Here is a 14,991-nt window from a genome sequence, read left to right on the forward strand (position 1 = left end):
TTATGAATAATGGTGCCAGCTGAGTCTCTAGGAACTTTTAGTGTTTTGGAAATCTTCTTGTAGCCATAGACTTTCTAATGTAATAAAACAATTAGTGAGAGCTCTTTTGACTTGGCCCATATTTACTACTCACCTTTAGCACATGCATGGGCTAAATGTATGTATGTGTGACAGAATAGAGTTTACAAAGGCTTAAATGTATTTTAAAACAATTTTGTACTATACCATACAAATAAGTGACTTAAAAACAGCAGCGTTGAATAGGGATTGAATAATTATGACATAGTATTACAAAAAAAAAATCCTATAATTCAAAAGCATTACATCATATATTGACATTATCACTTTTAATTTGCCACTAAACTGTTATAGATGCAATTAAAAAAAACTGTATTTTTAGGAAAACGGATTAATTTGTAAATCATTACAATCCCCGTCCAACTGTCCCCCATATACAGTTGAATAATTTTGATTGCAAATGTACATAAAATTACCAGTAACTTCACACACTATTCATATAAAGTAAAGTCTTTCAAAATGTAATCCACAAACTTTGTATTTGCTTCTGTTCTCATTCATAAATTAATATATTTGTGCATGTGTGTGTAAGTTTCCATTACAAGGGTGTAAAATTCCTAATCGTACTTCATTTCTTACGTCTTTTTTAAATTTCTTTTAAAAAGTGAGGTTTTTAAAAGTGAGATTATAAATATTATTTTCACACAAATGTATTGTAATGTGTAATAAGAACATTTTATTTAATCATTTTTAGTAATTTTAACAACTCAGCTAGTTAATCAACAATACAATCAAATAATAATTCTACAGTAATTTTACAGTAAAATTATCTTCCAGCATGCATTGGCCTTTATACATGGACAAATGCTAAGGTATAAACTATTTTTTACAGATATAAGATGTTCTCTTATTAGCTTCACTTTTAAAATAAGAACTTTTTAGCGATAAAAATAAGAAGGAAAGCATTGAATGCCAGACCTTTTGGTTATCAATATTTAACCTTTTTTAGTTGTTTATTAATTTCAGTTGGAAGCGTAGTCCGGGATGGATCCAAAAGCAGTGGATATTTTAGTCTAAATACGCACTACACATCACTGATTTGAATTTTCAATCATTGGAAATTATTTTCCAACAGCACCATAGGAACACTGAATATTGGGATCTTTTGGATGAAACACTTCAAATGTGCATGTGCTGTAATGTTTATGACAACTGTCATTAAGTGTCATTCGCTCAGTTATGACATTTTTAATGCAAATATGACATTGTTTGAGATGTCTTTGTTATGACACCTTGACATAAACCAATACTTCATAACCTGTCTTTGTCATGACAACTTGACATAACTAAGACAACACAACCTGTCATAAACATGACCTAGCTGATTAATTATCAAACTTAAGAAACCACTTAGCTTTATGGGTTAACATTACATTAAACTGTCAGGTGGTTGGTTTTGACATTGGCTGTCATGAAGCCATTATAACTTTTTAATGACAAATTGAATGTGTACCACTGTAGTTGAGGTCATGAAAAATATTCATGACACAGTTATAATGGCCTTATGACAGCCAATGTCAAAACCAACCACATGACAGTTTAACTTAATTTAATGTCAAGTTGTCATGACAAATACACTGACAGGTTCTGGTTTATGTCAAGATCTCATAACAAAGACATCTTAAACAATGTCATATTTGCATTCAAAATGTCATTATTGAGCGAAAGACACTTAATGACAGTTGTCATAAACATGCATAAACCCTACTTCATATTCATGACATATGTCATGCCATGGTTATGAAGGTGTCATGTCAGTCTAATGCACACCCCTTCAAGTAAAGTGTTACCCAATTTATATTAACTTTATATGTAATATCAAATATCAAATAACACACTAGAGTAAAAAAAATGTGTTACTGTCTAAAGTTTTCTCTGTAGCTGAAACTGAGGGAAATGTCTAAATTTTATTTAGTTTTAAAGAACAACATATTTGGTTTTGTAAAGTTTTCACAATAATTAACATGTTAAATATTTTACGTGTCACAGCAGGACATTCCATTGGAGGTGCAACGGCATCTGATACATCTGTCGTTTGTCATTGAAGTACTTCCAAATGCATGCTTGGATTTATCATAGCCATCGATACAACCTGTTGCCCCTATATGAATTCAAACAAATTAAGAGTTGTTAATAAGAAATAGTGTTTAATTACCTAATAGTGTACATACATTCACCATCATTTAAATGTTAAGTAACTGTCGGTGAGTGAATCACAAACATGGTTTATTACAACCTTGTTGTAGCTGAATATTTTCTATTCTTCACTGTAAATCTTTTTAATAAAGAATCATAATAAAGAAACTTCTGTAATAAACCTCATTTACTGTGTTTATCCAATTGATTTGTCCAATTCGATTGGACAAAATTATAAAAGTTGGCTAAACTTTAGGGAGTAAGTAATGAATAGTTTTATATATACATATATATATATTAGGGTGCATCAAAAAACACAATTCTTGAATTTTGATATGGCTGGGTGCTAAAAGTGTTCCAATATAAACAACAAATGCAAAATATTTTTCCAGTACATGATGATTTAGGGGTGCCACCGTACATCTGTTTTTGTTGGATAAAGTGGTTAACAGTGCTCAATGGTCGCCATTGAGATCTGAGGTAAACAATACTACAGCTCAAGAAATCTGAGGTGATCTTTCTGTTTGAGGTGATCTTTCTGTGTTATTACATATTACTATCATATCTGGAATTGTATCTTTGTATACTTATTTATCATAAGTCATTTAAGTCATATTTATAGGTATTTGGTGCTCATTACATCTTGGCTAGCAACAGTTTGCTAACTACAGTTAGCTATCTATGTTAGCTAAGCTATTAAGCTTAACATCAACAGTATTCTAGAGTGGACAATGTCATATTCACAGTATAGATGACTCATGTTTATTGAGAGTAGCATTGTAGTTGGTGGTAGACTTAGTCAATGCTAACAACAAGCTGCGGAAAATCGCCCAGGCCAATCGCTCCAGTGAGACTACAGCGAAACAATTGGAGAAAATGGAGTGCAGACTTGATGCCACATTTCCGCTGTGGCCTCCAAATGTTGAAAAGCTGATTGATAACCCAGAAGACCTAACTTTCTTGGCCAGCATGAAGAATGAGAGAGTGGCCACATTTGGGGCCGGTTTCACAAAGCTATTTTAGACCGGTCTATAGTGTTAGACAAGTCTAAAATTTGCTCATAGACTAGTCTAATGCAAGTTAGACTGTTTCACAAAAATAAAGACTGACTTAATTTAGACCAAAAAAATTAGACGCCTTCCCCCCCAGGCTAACTTAGGTCTAAGACTCTGTTACCTTGGCAACCAACAGTAACAATCAGTTACATTACAAACAGCCAAAAGCAAAGGGAAAATGGCCCTTTCCAAATTAAACATTTCATCTTGTTACTACATTCTCCGCTAAATTTCCCAATTAAAATGTCCTTGTAACTGTTATACTCCTCCAACAAACATATATTTTCCGCTGGGGTAAACTGCACTGAGCGGATGAATGCGCTTACTCGATCCGCCATGTTTTTTGTTTTGAAAAGTGTCTTATTTTACCCAGAATGCATTGCAGTGTAGTCCTACTTAAGATAGTCAGAGCCTTAAGCGCTTTGTGCAATGGTCTGATTTAGATGTCTATGTGAAGTCTGACTATCTACTATATCTAAGCCATAGTCAAAGTCTATCTTTGTGAAACCGGCCCTTGGTGTATTGGACAAAAAGCTGCAGCTCAAGAGGCGAGAGGAGCGTCAAGCTGCCGCAGCAGCCAGGCAGTCCCCCTGTGAAAAGGAGCTGGAGGAGATGACGGCAATGTCCAGCTTGGAGTCGGAGAGCGATGAGGAGACAGAGGAGGATACTAACACAGTCTATCCACCATCTGAGGGCGAACCATCCCACAAGCATAAGAAGACTAGACAAACGTCTTCATTCCACATGACATCCTTAGCCGACCAAGTGTCGTGTCTCTGGCTACAAGGTTGAAGATGTCACCAATGCAACAGGCTGCCTTCACACGTGGCCTTGTTGCAGAGTTAGGCAGTGAATGTACACATCTCTCTGCATCTTACGCAAATGCTAACCGAGCAAGACGCCAAGTGCTGGAGACAATCAGTGAGGAACAGCACAAGCAGTGGACACCACCTCCATTGTGCACCCTACACTGGGACAGCAAGTTAACACAGATGCTCAGCAATGTGCGCCAGTTGGAGGTGCGTTTTACAGTAGTGGTTGGAGATACAGAGCGGCTGAAACTGCTTGGTGTCCCAGCGTATAAGATGCAGACCAATGAGGCATGTGGAATGATCATTGCCCGGTTGACACAACATGGCATTTGACACCACTGCGTCAAACACCGGCCATCTCACAGCAGCCTGCATTACCATACAGCTCTCACTGGGTCGACCACTGCTTTGGTCTGGGTGCCGGCACCACATTGGTGAGGTCCTCCTGAACCAGGTTTTCACAGTGAGGTCAATGTACGTGCAATGAACGTGGTCAATGACTGTGTCCCGATCGTGGCGTCAAGCTCACATCCGACTTCGTCGCAGTGTCAAGGAAGGAGCAGAATGTGAAGGAAAGAATGTGCTGCAGGCAGTTGAACATGACCGCAACATACAGCCAAACCTTCGCCACTGCAAACGCAAGCCAATCCCTAGCCAATCCCTGAATAGGACGGTTACTCTTGGGTGGCGGGTGGGGAGACATTTCTGGGGGAGACGCACTGGTTACGTTCAGAGTTCAGGTTCCATTTCCTCTCTCTTTGTCCCTGGTGATGTTGCTCAGTGGAGCAGACTCTGGCACAGACTGAGCAATTAAGTTTAAAATTTAGTTAGTGTCAGCTCTTACCATTAGGCCCTGTTAGTTGCCAGTGAGTTAGCAACTAGACATCCATCCGACATCCATCCATGCTGCACAAAATTCAGGGTAAGGCCACGTGAACATGTCCCATGTCCCATTTGTCTATAGGACAAATGAATGGAGAATCTTGAAAGTTGAATTCTGAGAAATGCCCAAATTGCCCAAATGGCAAACAAACAACTTTTACTTTTATAACCCGATAGAATATGTTACTGTATAAAAGTTCACTGTACTCAACATTCCCAGGTCAACCTTTTGGCAATTAGACTAAAAATTGAAATTTCGCCAAAGTTCATGTGTTAGGTGGCACCCCTAAATCTCAATTGAATTCCTTAAAACTTTGCAAAAGTCATTTTTATGTTAATTGGAACAAAATGCAATGCCAGCCAAATTGACATTTTGAAATTAAAATTTCCCATTCAAATTTGATGCACCCTAATATATATATATATATATATATATATATATATATATATATATATATATATATATATATATATATATATATATATATATAACTATTCACTTATTTTATATTATTTTTTAGTACATTAAATATTCTTTGGCGAGCTGATATGTCCTGCAGTGTAGCATGCTATCCCAGCTGGCATTCGACTGACATTAAACGTTTAAATGTGGTTGAAATAATGTCAGTTTATGAAAAAACATTAATTCAACGTTAAAACAACGCTGAACACCAAATAGTTGACGTTGTGTTGTTGACTCACTACGGATTCAACATAGAAATATAAATAAAAATTGAATTGTACGTCAAATCAACATTATTTTTACAACCATGACTTTTAAACATTTTGTTGAAATATATCAGTAGAAAAATAACGTTGTTCCAAAATCCAATTTGCAATCTGATTTGCAAAATCTAAACAAAATTCAACGGTTATCCAACACTGGCACCTGACGTTGATTCAACAGTGACTCAACGTTAAAATGCCAGCTGGGATACTTCATATGAAACTTTTATAACCATAGTTCCTCTTCAGTAGGTCTCTCGACGCCACGTCGGGTACCGACGAAAAGGAATCTCTCGAGAGAGGCCAATCTACAATGCACATTGGCGTGCAATCATTTGCATCAGCTGTTCAGCCACCCAGCGCCGGTATATAATGAGCAGCAGGTGTGATTGCACTTCAGCTTTTTGCTTCAGACAGGCCAAGACAGGCTGCACATTTCCTGTCTGTATCCGCTGCGCCCGTTCCCCTGCGTGCTTCAGCACCAAGGAGAGCAGTCCCTAAAAGAGCTTACACGGGTGGAGCGCGTCTTTTTAAAGATGTCACTCTACCTGTGTGTTTCTGGATGCGGTCGTGAGCGCTGCATCACGTGTCTGAGCATTGAACATGTTGAGGCAGCGTTCGTGGATGAGTCATGTACCCATTGTGGGAGGATGACCATCTCGGAGCTACGGTCGAGACTCTCGTTCCTGCAAAGGGGCAGAGTCCTTGCGCCTCTGCCGCGATCTAACCCTCCACAGAGGGTTACTTCAGGCAGTAGTGCAGGTGACCTGAGGATTACAGTGAGCGAGCTTCCTTCAGAGAAGCAACCCCCTGAACCCTCATCCCTCCCACGCTCCGCAGCCAGTAGAGCCGTCGACGGAACGCGCTGGACCATCCACGAGGTGTGTACCAGCCGTATGTGGTGTTCTTCTCGCCGAGAGGACCCCCTAAGATCCGTGCTTTCCTTCTTGCAGCAAGGGTTGGAGCGAAGGCTGTCTCCCTCCACCCTCAAAGTACATGCTGCCGCTATTTCAGCATAGCACGACCACATAGATGGCAAAACAGTAGGAAAGCACGACCTGATCGTCAGGTTTCTTAGGGGGGCGAGACGGTTAAATTCTCCTCGACCCCCCTCCATACCCTCTTGGGATTTTTCCCTGGTGCTTCGAGCACTCCAGGATGCTCCCTTTGAGCCTTTTGTAATCAGCAGACTTAAAGGACAAGTTCGGTATTTTGGGGCAACCACAGAAACTGACATTTCTCGGGACAGCAGCATGTGTCCAAATTTTAATCTTAACCGTTCTATTTCATCAGAAACGATCTTGAAACAGGGCTTCAAGTGTAAAAGACTGAACTTTTAAGCTTCTCTCCATGAAGACTTTGCTGCTGGTTGCACTGGCCTCTATCAAGAGGGTAGGGGACCTTCAGGCATTTTCAGTCGATGAATCGTGCCTAGAGTTCGGGCCTGGTGACAACCATGTTGTCTATGTGCCTAATGGCTATGTTCCTAATGTTCCTACCACTCCCTTCATGGACCAGGTGGTGAACCTGCAAGCGTTGCCCCTGGAGGAGGCAGACCCAGCCCTGGCTTTGTTCTGTCCCGTTCGCGCTCTGCGACTGTACGTGGACAGAACTCAAATCCTCAGGACCTCAGACCCGCTCTTTGTCTGTTACGGGGGCCAGCAGAAGGGAAAGGCTGTCTCCAAGCAGAGGATGGCCCACTGGATGGGGAGTGCATTGCACAAGGCGTGCATTGCCCGCTCAGGTTGCATGCTCACTCCACGAGAGGCTTTGCATCCTCCTGGGCCCCTACACGTGGCTCCCCATGTTCCCTGAGAAGGGAACGAGACACTGCGTCTGTCCGCCATGCCTTCCCCTGCCTGGGAGGGAGCTACATGCTTCATCGCAGAAGCTGACGGTGTTGTGTGCCGGCATCCCTTTGTAGCTTCCGTGTATGCCGTCACACGTTACGCCATGATTAACGCCAATCAGGATTGGAATAGTTTCATTAATGCTTCAGACACGCTACGCTGGGGGCATTCCCCAAAGTGTCGTAATCGACGCAGTGTCTCGTTCCCTTCTCAGGGAACATGGTTTACAGTCATACCCCGAGACGTTTTTTTATTACTACACATAATAATGATTGGAGTTAAACTCAGGGGTGCGTTTCCCAAAAGCATCGTTTGCCAACTATGGTCGCAAGTTCCGTCGTTATCAGCATAGTTCAATAAGTCGGTGTTTCCCGAAACCATCGTTCCAACGAACATTCGTAAACAGCATCGCAAAGTTGTGTGGTTGGAACGACAGCTCTCGACCTGTGGTTAGAAGCATAGTTTCTAGATTGCATGACATGTGGACTTAATAAATCCGTATCTTGAGCAAAATAAGCAAGCTGACATTCAGTATCAACCTGTGTCTTTTATTTAGAATACATACAAATGTCATTTATGTCTTTGAGATATTTAAAGCACTACTATTTAATGCTCTACTATGTAAGACAAGCCTGTGATTGAATCTGGAAATAAAGCGAAATAACTGAGAAAAATGAGAATTAGTCCTCAGATGCCATGTCTGTAATTTATATCAAAACATCTAGCATTAATTCGATCTCAAACATTTTCATTAAAAGAAGTGATTACTCCACCACTTGCGTGACGTCATAAACCAACGTGGTTGAATGACCACTTTGCAACAAAAGTTGATTTCTTCAAATGACCTCTAATTAATTAAGAAACTACTTTTAAAAATATAATACTGATTTGTTACAGGACAAGACTGAAAAATAAAATAGGGGAACCAAAAAGATGATTAAAATTGTAAAAAAAAAAAAAAAAATTTTTTACATATATTGTGTTAATAGTTTGGACATTATAGATACAGTTTCCTTTAAAGGTATAGGCTACTCCACCCAAAAAATGAAAAATCTGTCATCATTTACTCACCCTCAAGTTGTTGCAAACCTGTATGAGTTTCTTTCTTCTGCTGAACACAAAGGAAGATATTTTGAAGAACTATTGGAACCAAACAGTTGTGGGGCACCATTGACTTAATAGGAAAAAAAAATACTATGGAAGTTAATGATGCCAAAGTTCCAATCGTTCTTCAAAATATCTTGCTTTGTGTTCAGCAGAAGAAAGAAACTCATACAGGTTTGCAACAACTTGAGGGTGAGTAAATGATGACAGAATTTTCATTTTTGGGTGGAGTATCCCTTTAAACATTTATCAATTTTGATATTTTACCTAAATATTTGTTTTGCTGCAAAACAACAGAGTGATGAGTAACTCATGATACTCCAATGAATCATGCACTTGTATTAAAAATGTTAACTTCGTGTTAATATTAAAAGACTTTAAAAAGTCTCAGTAGTGCATTAATCATTCTTTCACAATATGTGAGGGCAAAATATGGTATTAGTTTGTGTATTTTAATTTACCTGCTTTTGGAAGTTCATGGAAACAGGAAGAATTGCTTAAAGAGACAAAGGCACAAAATACCAAAACCAGAGCCAAAGATGTCTGTAAAGAGAAACTTGTTATAAAAACAATGGTAATGTTTATATGTAGATTGAAATTCTACATTGATTTTCATATCTAGATTGATTTTTACTATATTGAAATTCAGTAGCATTAAACTCACCATTTTTTGCAAGTTTAGCACAGATGATGGTCCAAAGAAAATGGAGTTGTAGCACATTGGGTCTTTTTAAACAAAACAGAAGAGGGGTGGAACATCTGGCCAAACCACATGATCACTGATGATCAGCTTCTAAGATTATTGACTTTAAAAATACCTTTGCACTTTTATGCAGCATAATACGTTTCAAGTCTTCAATGTAAGCGTAATGTTAGTTCCAACATAGGCTATAGAGTATGTGAAATGTATTTTTGTGAATATTTGTAGTGTTATTGTATGGTTATTGCTGAATTTGTTCATTGTGAAATCGTTATCAAAAGCTAAGTATTTTTCATTGTATCAACAGTAACTTATCATAACCGGTTTCACAATCACAATCGCAACACCAGATGCAAACTTACTTATTCTTACATATTTCTCAATTGTGTTATGATTGTGTCAACCCCATGTGATTTCTCCACTGTGTATTAACAAATGCTGAACTCTTTTTGCCCTTTGCATATTCAATAGTCAACATTATGACTTTAAACACAAGCTAGCCCAACCAAGCCAGTCCAAGTTAGTATTGTAATGCTCAATTTATGAAAGCAAAATGATGAATATAGAGATAATGTTAGGAAAGGGACTATACCTAACAAAGGGAAATACACCAGTTCAATGTAACCCTGAGATCTTGGTACATTCTGCAATGTTTCTCTTCTGTGATCCATGGGAGAAGAAAATTAGGGTAAGTTATTTATGATAATTTTCATTTGTGAAATGGTTTCCACTAAAGATGCAGAGTGGCGTATCCTGGCAAAGCTTTTGGATCTGGACCTCCTTGGCCTAAAATATTAACTGGAGTGGAACAAGCCAAAGAGTAACCTTTCAAAGGCCCTCGGGATTGTACTCAAAGATGATTTTATACAGTATATAAAATAGATTTAGAGGCTTTTAGTGGTGAATAACTAATATTTTAGATGAATGTTGATTTTTTTTTTGTGACATCATATGTGTGTTCAGACTGATTACATGTGCTTGACCCTCTGCCTGGTATGGACTATGACCTTAGATTATGATTGTCAATAAACCGCATTTGGATTCTCACTCTCTCTGCTGAATGCTGTCATTCCACCAACACCAAATCATTACAGTAAATTGTATTTTGTAAATATTAACAAGTTTTGATTTTGGCGAGTTCACACTTACAAATCCTCAGATAGAGTAAAAGATTATGCGTATCTGTCGTGCTGTCTGAGGAGAGGTCTCTGAGCTCTGTATTTTGGCCCGAACCCAGAATACTCCAGAATACTACAAAGTATTCCTGGCTGTTTTAGGAACCAGCCAAGAGTGAGGAGTCGGGGTGGTGGAGGGATGATGAAAACTGTCGAGGAACGTAGATGAGTATGATAATATTGCTGAATATTAAGGGCCTTTCCAAATACCCACACTTACGGTCTTTGCAATTGATTACTTGTCTACTTACATGACGTATTTTCTGTATTTGGCCCAAGTGTTCAAGTAGGCGTGAAGACTGCAAGTGTGTGTAGAACTTTTGATTACCCGATTGGACACACTTAGTGGGCCCTATCATACAGATGGTGCAATGCAGCGCCAGGCGCGACGCAAATGTTTTTTGCTAGTTCCAGCCCGACGCAGTTATCATTTTCACGTCCTGCACCACGTTGTTTGAATAGCAAATGCATTTGCGCCCATTTGTGCAGCCATGGGCGCTGGTCTGAAAACGAGGTGTGTTCAGGCGTATTGTTGGCACATTGCTATTCTGAGGCAACTAAAATAGACTGCGCCATTGGCTGACTGAAACCTGGTCTAAAGTCAATGGCGCAATATTTTTATTTTTTATTTAAAGAGCACGTTAGTAACGTGCGCCTATATGCGGGTCCACGGCGCGCACACTTTGTCCCGTATGGTTCGAGCGCAACTGGCTTTTAAAGGGAATGGGAGATGAGACTCTGATTGGTTTATTTCATGTTACGCACAAAAAAGAGAATAGGGACAACCCTTTTAGACCATGCGCGGGGTGCGCCAACCATTTTTCCAGTCGTTAAACTAGCAAAAGTGGATTCGGACACACACTAAGTGCACTTGCGCCAGACACTTTAGACCATGCGCATAGATTGTTAAAATAGGGCCCACTGTGTTGCAAAAATGCAAGTGTTTACAGAGCTTTGATTTGATTTTCAATACTTCCGTTCAGTAGTCCCTATGTAACAGAAAACTCAATTTAAAATTGTGGTGCGTCTAATTAAGTGATACAAAACAGTTGCACATGTTGCACAAAATACATATAGCCTACTCATCTTTGCACCAATAAAAAGACACTTTAACAATTTGTTTTACTACCAAATTATATGTAATAGCTAATTAATTTAACTTACAGTGGAATGTTTTCCTCGCTATTTCGCGATTTAGCTTTTCGCTTTGCCATTTTTTAGACATGGGACAGTCTTGCGGACTTACTTCCCGTTGCTTCTTTACTTCCTCAAGTGGCCAAGAACGGCAGTGTGGGTCTTTGAAAAGGCCCTAAGTGTCCCTGACTAAGCAAGCCAGACGCGACAGTGGCAAGGAGAGAAAAACTTGGGAGAACCCAGGCTCAGTCGGGGGCCAGTTCTCCTCTGGTCGTTTGATCCGTTGATCTCTTCTGATAATTTTTTGCAGTCTTAATATTAAATATACTACTATCTTAATAATTATGTAACCTGTCGCTATACCATGTGTCCCTATTTTTATTTAATAGTCGTTTTAGTGGCTTAATCCTGCGAAGAGTCATTTGCATGTTGTTTACAAGTTTTAAGTTTAATTTATTCATTCACCAAAGCAGATTTTTAGTCACACACTCACAAAAAGTACCACCATATTTATGCGTATCATTTACTGCAAATACTAATTTGCAAACTGCAATTGCAGAAATGACGACAGAGGAAAAACTGCGGACTACTGCTTTAATTTCATGAATATGTATGAAATTAATTTACATAAATAGGTCTACTGTAGACCCAAATAAATGAGTGTTATGTCAGTCAGATTACAGGCACTAGACCATGATTTTAAATAAAGAAAGTACTCATCCAACATTTTAGCTCAACCAATGGATAGCTCATTATTAATAGCTACATTTTAGTGAAATCCAAATATACCAGTACTAAAAGAAGCATACAGTAATAATATACCATATGAAAGATATATCAAAACAAAGCACCAGAATAATTAAATGTACTTTTTTTTTTTTACTAGGAAAATAATTCAACAAAGGTCAACAACATCTTCAAAGGCGGTGTTTATAGTGGTAACATTGTGGCAGTGTGTAGTCCAGTCCGGGTTTCTCGGAGTCCCAACAGCTACACTGACGCCGAATGAACTCCAGTCCGGGTTTTCCGTTGAGCCGCTGTGGCGCGGTAGTACAACAAAAGACAGTCGTCTGTAGCTAAACCTTTATTAGAGTGGATTGGAGTTTATTGTTTTCTTGTCTCGTGATTCCGAGTTCTTCAGTATTATTTACAGAAGTTACAGAAAATTGTTATTTGGACCGAAATGACATGAAAGGAGCCTGATAGCGAACAGTGAGTATTGTGTATTGAGTTAGCCTCAAAGCTAAGCCTAACGTTACCAGACCATAATATAACACCGTAATGACGACACGTAAACGTTTGAGGGTTTTCTACGTATTGCGTCATTTGTCAAGTAACACATGGGATATTTCAGGTAGATTATTGCGATTCAAAAGCTCAACTGTATCAAACTGGCATGAATGTGACGGACTGTGTGGCGCGGGCCCTAAACACGCCCATGCGTGAAGCCTCGCGACTGGCGTTGCCACTCATGCTCGCGCGTCAGCCACCAACTGAAACTGTTACATTAAATTAACATTTAACTAAGCTAAGCACTGCAACGCCGTCCTCCTCCGTATGTTGGGTATATTTGCAGCATTTTTAGTGGTTGCAACAGCTTATGAGGCTTGCCTGACGTTTAAGAGGCAGGGTCCCCTACAAATTAACCTACAAAATTGGACATGATAATCGTTTTTTTCATAGTTAATATACAGTGCCATTTGATACAGTTCATCATAATTACACTAACAACATCACACGAGTGCAAATGTGTCATTCCATGTCAAATCAACTAAATTTCGTAAACTTTCCCATCTCAAATTTTTGATTTTGTTAAGATTTTTTTTATCTCGAAGAAAGACAAACATAAATCGTGATGAAAGTCAAAATATTAAATGTTATGATTGTATATTGACGGAGTAATTAACTATTTTGTCGAGGGGGTCAAATGACAATTTTCACCTGAGATTTGGAGCCAAATTTATTCTTCAGACATTCCCCTTTAAATGCAATAAGGATCAGTTGTGTGCAAAGTGTACCACGTTTGTTTTTTAAAATGTTTATTATACATTTTATTTTAATTAAAACCCAGAATCTAGAGGATATTAATACATCTTTGATACTTTTTGAGTCACAGGCATGCAAACTTGGGGCAAAAAACACAAGAAGAGCTTTTTCCCATTTTTAACGGTCACAGTTGGCATATAATGCAACAAAGATTGCTGAAGTAAACAGATTTTTCTTATAGACCTACCAATGTCTGTAATAAATAAAATAATGATGCTGCCATGCTGTGTTTCTAAAGTCATTTTTACTCCCCTGTAATTTGGCTCTTAATTCTCAGGTGAAAATTGTAATTTTAATCCTCCTCTACAAAACAGCAGATTACTCAATGTACATTCGTGACATTTATTATTTCAGCTTCCATCTTTATTTACGCATTTCTTTCACTAGAGAAAAAAAAATCGAAATCAAAATATTTAGCCGGGGATCTCTGGTTGAGTTTACACGGAATGGCCCAAATGTTCTGTTTATCAGGATGCTTGATACTGATAGGTTGTTTAATTCTAGGGTTCATGTTTACGGTGCAAGCGTCCCTTTTTTGCGGGAACCGGCGCAGAGCCTCCGTGTGGGGCTAGAGGACCATGTTCCGCCCTGGAGGAGAGAGAGACTTCCAGACGTCGGCCCGAAGGATGGGAACGTCCCTGCTCTTCCAGCTGTCGGTTCATGAGCGCGAGTTGGACCTCGTGTTCCTCGACCACAGCTATGCCAAACCCTGGAACGCCCACCCGGATGCCAGCAGTGCCCGGCCCACCCGCATGCTGTTCGTCACGCCTCGACGGCAACCGGACCCTTCTGTGTGAGTATTCTCTTCTAGAAGATTGTCAGAAGTAGGAATGTGTTGTTTTAAAGGCCATTGTTTGCTTGGGTCTATTTTTATTACTACAAAAAAACAAATCTGACTACTTCGATAAATAATCGACTGATTATTTATTGCCAAAATAATCGTTGGTGACAGTCCTAAAAAAAAATCCTTTTATTTCCGAGCAAACGAGGTGCTGCACAATATTGGTTTTACTGAAATCATAAGGCTCTATACATTTCAAAGCTAGTTACCTATTCACGTCACAAAATGTATAATTGGTTGTGATGTCATCCACTACAGTGATTCGGACATTTCCATTGATGTGGAGACGGTCAAACCCACTCCAATGCCTCTCTATGACAATCAGAAAGCTCGTAGTGTGATGAACGAATGTGAACGTCACGTTCTGTTTGCACGAACCGTCGCCGATGGACCACCTCCTCCCGATGATTGGGAAGAACACATCAACAAGTAAGAAAAACTACTCTCAGTTA

At 39.1% G+C, this 14,991-nt stretch overlaps 2 protein-coding genes across 3 annotated transcripts in view; one reads left to right on the plus strand and one right to left on the minus strand.

The window, feature by feature from the left end:
- Positions 1–801: 801 nt before the first annotated feature.
- On the minus strand, positions 802–9,417 carry LOC130081786 (beta-microseminoprotein-like). The gene is made up of 4 exons (XM_056246489.1): positions 9,413–9,417; positions 9,105–9,199; positions 2,059–2,179; positions 802–1,230 (listed from the first exon to the last, which is right to left on the minus strand). The coding sequence occupies exons 1-4, from the start codon at positions 9,415–9,417 to the stop codon at positions 1,140–1,142; spliced, it is 312 nt and encodes a 103-aa protein (XP_056102464.1). The 3' UTR covers positions 802–1,139.
- A 3,247-nt stretch (positions 9,418–12,664) lies between these two features.
- kansl3 (KAT8 regulatory NSL complex subunit 3) overlaps positions 12,665–14,991 on the plus strand; it is a 43,815-nt gene continuing 41,488 nt past the window's right edge. For both annotated transcript variants that reach the window (XM_056246861.1, XM_056246860.1), the window contains exons 1-3: positions 12,665–12,864; positions 14,203–14,491; positions 14,798–14,968. In XM_056246861.1, the coding sequence (XP_056102836.1) occupies positions 14,277–14,491; positions 14,798–14,968 (386 nt within the window). In that variant the 5' untranslated portion in view covers positions 12,665–12,864; positions 14,203–14,276. The remainder of the gene's footprint in view (positions 12,865–14,202; positions 14,492–14,797; positions 14,969–14,991) is intronic.

Source organism: Rhinichthys klamathensis, unplaced genomic scaffold (genome assembly GCF_029890125.1).
Source record: "Rhinichthys klamathensis goyatoka isolate OS25496 unplaced genomic scaffold, OSU_Roscu_1.1 h1tg000040l_1, whole genome shotgun sequence".
NCBI classification, from domain to species: domain Eukaryota; kingdom Metazoa; phylum Chordata; class Actinopteri; order Cypriniformes; family Leuciscidae; genus Rhinichthys; species Rhinichthys klamathensis.

What these genes read in the sequence shown, in the direction of transcription:
- LOC130081786 (XM_056246489.1), bottom strand. An exon ending in CCATGAACTTCCAAAAGCAG is followed by an intron (nt 2,180 to 9,104) that starts GTAAATTAAAAT and finishes GAATTCATATAG; the next exon opens with GGGCAACAGGTTGTATCGAT. An exon ending in GGAATGTCCTGCTGTGACAC is followed by an intron (nt 1,231 to 2,058) that starts GTAAAATATTTA and finishes ACTTAATGACAG; the next exon opens with TTGTCATAAACATTACAGCA.